The 6,000-nt window shown below is 34.9% G+C and overlaps 1 protein-coding gene across 1 annotated transcript; it reads right to left on the reverse strand.

The window, feature by feature from the left end:
• Positions 1 to 2,277: 2,277 nt before the first annotated feature.
• PTH (parathyroid hormone) lies at positions 2,278 to 5,444 on the reverse strand. The gene is made up of 3 exons (XM_045825805.1): positions 5,400 to 5,444; positions 2,656 to 2,746; positions 2,278 to 2,539 (listed from the first exon to the last, which is right to left on the reverse strand). Coding segments are annotated over exons 1-3 (354 nt in total). The 5' UTR covers positions 5,401 to 5,444.
• Between the last annotated feature and the right edge of the window lie 556 nt (positions 5,445 to 6,000).

The raw sequence follows: 6,000 nt of genomic DNA on the forward strand, positions 1-6,000 counted from the left end.
GGGAGAAACTAAATTGTCTGGCATAGAGCAAGAGCCAGGGAGGCAGCTTTCTGCCAGGCAAATGTGCTGGCAGAACCTATTGTTCCTTTTCTGAGACGTAACCCCTCCCCGCCACACACACGGAGCTGGCAGGCAAATGCCATATCTGATCCCATCAACATGGCTCACACTGTTCTCCTCACCTTGGTGATTCCCTGAGACCCCGCTCCCCCTCAACTTGTGGGCCCACCCAAGCTGTTTCCAGTGACTTATCGCTGCAAATGGCCTGTCTTGCTCATGCTTCAGACTTTCCTAAAAATCTCTCAAACAAGCAGCATCCGGCCTCAGCATGCCTCATACTTCTCGCTAAGTAGCTCCAAGCCCAGCACTAGTGGCATCTGGCCTTGGTTCACAGCTTGGACCTCACCTAGACACCTCCAAGCCCAGTACTAGTAGCAGCCATCTGCAGATCATTTTATAGCTCAGGTCCCCAGCTGGGGGCATACAAGAGGCAACTAATCGATGTATTTCAAGCATATTGATGTTTCTCTGCCTCTTCCTCCCTCTCTTCCCCTCTCTCTAAAACTGAATAAATAAAATCTAAAAAGTTAAATTAAATTAAATTATAAAGAGATGGGGGAAAAGTCAAGGAAACGTGACTTTGTCCCCCTACCTGAGACTGACATTTCATAGGCTGAATCTTGATGCAAAGGGCACCATCAAGCACTTTTTCACTGTCTAAAAATAAAATAACAAACCTATGTTTACATAGGAACTTAAGATTTAATTTTTTAAAGGTATCTACAACACTGTGGAAAAATAATTATTAGATTGATGGTATTTGGAATACTGACTATCCATGTGAAAAAATAATAATAAAGTTCAAATATCACATTTTGTGATACACAAAGTTGGACCTCAGAAGAATATTAGTTTAAAGTGAAAGGTAAAACTCTAAAGCAGATGTAAGAGATAACTCTGTGACCTACAGCTGGGGAAAGACTTCTCCAATGAGACTCCCCAAAATACAAACACTAAGATGTAAAAATTGAATACTGCATCCACCAAAATTAATCGTGGAGTCAGTAAATACACTGGGAGGAAATATTTGTGTCATTTAAAACCAAGGAATTTGTATTAGAACATGCAAAAAATTCAAAATGAATAGGACCAGAAAATCAGAGCTTACTGCTCTGTCTTCCTCATTAGAACATGAACTCTTTGAGGCCAAGGATAGGATTCTAATCAGCTCTCAGTGACACGAGCCACATTTTAAATGCACAGCTGGCTACTGTATCGACAGCACAGAATATAGAACATTTCCACCATCACAGATGGATCTGCTGAACAGCGTTGATCTAATAGATCAGGGCTGTGTATTTTACATTCCTGAGGTATCTTGTACATGACAGTACATGGCAAATAATGGATACTGAATAGATAGATATGTGTCAAATGAGAAATGAATAAAGTTTTATTCTAAAATATACAAAAATTCTATTCTGTACAATTTGGTGTTCAGATTAGAAATATGATCAGTAGGTTTGTATACAGGCAAATGTTTTGCATGCAAATTTTAGATCACTTTCTCTTTTTCCTTGCTGAGTATTTTATTATCTTTCCTGAAATGAAGAGGACAATAGAATCAAGCTAGTAAGATTTGGGGATCTGGTGCTTTGGCAATATTAAAAGGATGATGTTCAAAATCTCAGAATATGAAACACATGATAAAAAAAATTTATATGGATGTTAGCTGAACCTATTGCTATAACCATTTCACAATATATGTAAATGCAACCATCATGCTCTATGCCTTAGATTGATAGTGATGTATGTCAGTTATTTCTCAATAAAACTGGAAATAAAACCATTTTGTGCTGTCCTTCCTAATCACAGTCCATTTAAACACATTGGTGTTGCTTATAACCAAAAAGACATTCTTATAATAAGTGAAAAATACTTAACTTCATTTATTTAGAATCATGATCATTAAATTTTTATTTTGCATTGTAAGATGGAAGAGAGGTTAAAAAGTGCAATTTTATTCTTTTATAAATTATGCAACAACATACTTTAAAAAGAATAAACAATAGGAATAGAATAACTAAATGAGCTTGTGAATAAAAGTAGAATCAAGCAATGAGAATGATAGCTGTCATAACTAGCAATGGGTTATATGCAAAGTTTATTAGTGTTAGAAATATTGGCATGTGGTGATCAGAACAGAGCTTGAAAACATTAGCAGCATGCAATATTGTTGCCCTATGCTCTCCAGAGCAGTGCTCTGATAAGTGTGTTTCACTGGGATTTAGCTTTAATTAATACATCCACATCGGCTTTGTCTGCTTCTCCAAGGCTTTTTTGATGGCTCTCAACCAGGACATTGTCTTCCTTTTTCCGGGGCCTCTGGGAACCACCATCCTTATTAGCTATAGGAGCTCCAAGGGCCACAAAATTGTGCACATCTTGCAGCTTCTTCCGCAGCCATTCCACCCTTTCCATCGAGTTCAGATGTTTGCCCAGGTTATGCATAAGCTGTATTTCACTCACAGATCTCCTCCTGAAGGGAGTGAAACAGAAGGGCCACTCCATTAGCTTCCCTCTTCCAATCATAAAGCCAACAGTAAAAATCCAGTTCACATGCCTTCACCACGCAAAAGAGGCTACAGTACTTACTTGATAGGTTTCCCATCTGATTTTGCAAAAAAACAAATCGCAAACATGACGATCATTACTTTAACCATGTCTTTTGCAGACATCATCTTCACTAAAAAAGAAAAGCAAAATGCAGCTATTTTAAAATATTGTTACTATTCCAAACTCTACAATTAAATTTATTAGTTTATGTTATAACTATACAGCTACACAAAACGTTACAGGAACTAATTGAACTGGTTTTCATGAAAGACTTTTAGAATCAGACTATTTTACAGATACATTAGTATATATTATATATACACATAATTTGACTTACAAAAATGACAATAATCTCACAACTATCAACAACTGAACTTAAGAAAAACAAAAACAAAAACAAACTAAGTAAACAACTAGAACAGGAATAGAATCACAGAAACAGAGGTCACATGAAGGGTTATCAGCAGGGAGAATGGGAGAAAAAGTACAAGGAATAAGAAGCATAAATGGTAAGTACAAAATAGGGGGTGGTTAAGAATATTATAGGAAGTGGAGAAGCCACAGAACTTTTATGTATGACCCATGGACATGAACTAAGGTGAGGGAATGCCAGTGGGAGGGGGGTGCAGGGAGGAGCAGAATAAAGGGGAGGAAAAATTGGGACAACTGTAATATCATAATCCATAAAATATACTTTAAAAACTTTGACTTACAAATTAGACAGATTAGTTTTACTTTCTATGTAAATTAGTTTTATTTTTTAGGTATCTTTTTGAGAGTTCTTCTGCAAGTTATAATATATGAATTTTAAGCCACATGAGGAATGAAAAAACTTACATTTTAGAATTTTCTCCTATATTTTATATTGGTTATGACTAAGTACTTACAATTTGCTTGCAAATGGCTAATCCTCTTAATTAGATAAATTATTAATACATTTTATTTAGCAAATTTCTTTTTCTTAAGTCAGCTTCATTTCAGGCATTGCAATAATAACCACAAATACCAAATTAATAGGCTCTGATTTAGAGATTTTGTTTTGTTTTGTTTTTTAAAGATTTTATTTACTTATTTTTAGAGAGGAAAGGGAGGGAGATAGAGAAAGAGAGAAACATCAATGTGCGGTTGCTGGGGGTTATAGCCTACAACCCAGGCATGTACCCTGGCTGGGAATCAAACCTGCGACACTTTGGTTCGCAGCCCGCACTCAATCCACTGAGCTGTGCCAGCCAGGGCCGATTTAGAGATATTTTTAACTGAATTAATGAACACTTCTACCATTAAAAATGTGTGTGTTAAAGTATTTAAAAATCATCTAATTAATTACTTGTTAAATGAGTTTAGAGCTTTGGCTTTATATAAAATGCTTGTCTATTTTTTTCCCTCACCTTTTTTAAAAGTCTTGCTTGAATTTAATTTCTAGCACTTTCCTGTTTTGCTCATAAACCTCTTCATCTCAAAATAGAAGTCTTACCTTAATCTGCATTTTTTTTTCAAGATTTTATTTATTTATTTTCAGAGAGAGGGGAGGGGAGGAAGAAAGAGAAGGAGAGAAACATCAATGTGTGGTTGCCCCTTGTGCACCCCTACTGGGGACCTGGCCCACCACACAGGCACGTGCCCTGACTGGGAATCAGACTGGTGACCCTTCGGTTCACAGGCCGACACTCAGTCCACTGAGCCACATCAGCCAGGACAGAAGTACTTTTTCTTAGTGCTTAATGTTCTCTGCTTTAACCTACACACAAAGTGGCTATGTACTCATATTTTTAAAGGAACATGGCTTTATTTATGTAATTATTTATTTACCTTTGAAATTATACCCTTTTGAAGTAGCATAAGTAACATTATAATTTATTACATTTATTTTCACTATGCAATATAAAGCTATTGATAGAGTAACGAAACTATATACTTCAATTTTGCTTTATGTTAATTTTTAAAAAGTCACTGTAGCTAGAGGACCAGAGCACTGGCTTCTAATCCTAGCTCTGCCACATTCACCTGGTGACTTCAGACATCTCTGCTTCCTATTCTTAATAGAGATGAGCTTCTTACAAGAATGTCACAAAAAACTGAAAACAAGTGTACCATACCCTTACAATCTATGTACATTTTTCAGAATAGAAAATTAAAAAAGGCTTTATGTAAAGAAATAAATATTCAGCAGTCAAACTAATTTTCTCCAACTACACTATATAGTTTGAGATTTCCAGGAGTCATAAAACAAAGTATTTGGTAAGGATATTCTGCAGGAAAAATGGAACTTTAACTCAACTCAATACATTTATGTTGGTTAAACTCAGAATTATTTATTCCTTATTAGTCTGTTTTATTTCAAAAATTCAATAAGATACTATTAAAGCATATGCCAAATTATAATTTGTGTGTGTAATTTCAGAAAAATTTAGAAAAAGCAAGGACTCCTGAAAGACTTTGATCACAAAAGTAAATGATTTGGGAGTATTTTAGTGGCATATATTTAATTTGTATTGTGGCATTTTATATTGAACATAACTCAAACCCTCCTTTAACATTTTAACATGAACAAACAGCATGATATTTGTAGAAAATGATGCACAATAAATAATGCCTAGAATATAAAAAATACCCTATATGAGATTTAAAAGAGAAAATAAAGATCACTCACCACACTATGTCTCAGGACAAGGTCTTTCAGGTGTGTTAGCAGCTGGTGCTCTCTTCCAGTTGAGTAAACTTGGGAAAGCTGAGGATTTGGATTGTAGACCCTTAAATGTGACTTTTATATATAGGTCTTCCACTGATCAAGAGAAGCTTTTTTTTGTTGTTGCAGATGACATCACTCCAATTCTGTGGATCATAACTCTAGGAGCAGAGCAACAGACACCCCCACTGGGCGGTGCCCACTCCTCTTCAGTTTTAGATAACTGGATATGAAGAGGAAGGCAGTGTGGGGCTAGGAAAAAATATTTATGCAAAGATTTCTAACAAATATAAATTGTAATTCTAAGTTCTGACTGGATTAATGAATGTATATATAATAAAAGATTGATTTCAATGATTTATGGTAAGTTTATCATTTTACTTGAAAGTAAAATGTGAAAAATATTTTTATAACCATATTATAGGTACAATTATTGTGAGGATTATACTGAATTATACTATATAACTCTTCCTTTACGAGCCATTTTCAACTAATCCACTTTAGTCCTGGTCATCTTTGAAAAAATACAGTCTTGTTCTTTTTTTTTTTTAATGCAGCAGTGTTCTTAAAGGAGGTGTTAAAAATATTTTGAGAAAAAGGTCTGAGCATGTAATGAATTTTAAGGCTTCAAAAGTAAAATTATTTAAACATTTATTTAACTTACATTTTATTCATGCCTTTTAATTTTCTGTTTTTTT

This window comes from Phyllostomus hastatus, unplaced genomic scaffold, assembly GCF_019186645.2.
Source record: "Phyllostomus hastatus isolate PE091 unplaced genomic scaffold, TTU_PhHast_1.1 phas_scaffold_585, whole genome shotgun sequence".
NCBI lineage: Eukaryota > Metazoa > Chordata > Mammalia > Chiroptera > Phyllostomidae > Phyllostomus > Phyllostomus hastatus.

Bases quoted from the DNA above. Each gene is read 5' to 3' on its own strand.
- PTH (XM_045825805.1), bottom strand. The intron at 2,540-2,655 runs GTAAGTACTGTA...CACTCCCTTCAG, and splicing joins TCAGATGGGAAACCTATCAA to GAGGAGATCTGTGAGTGAAA.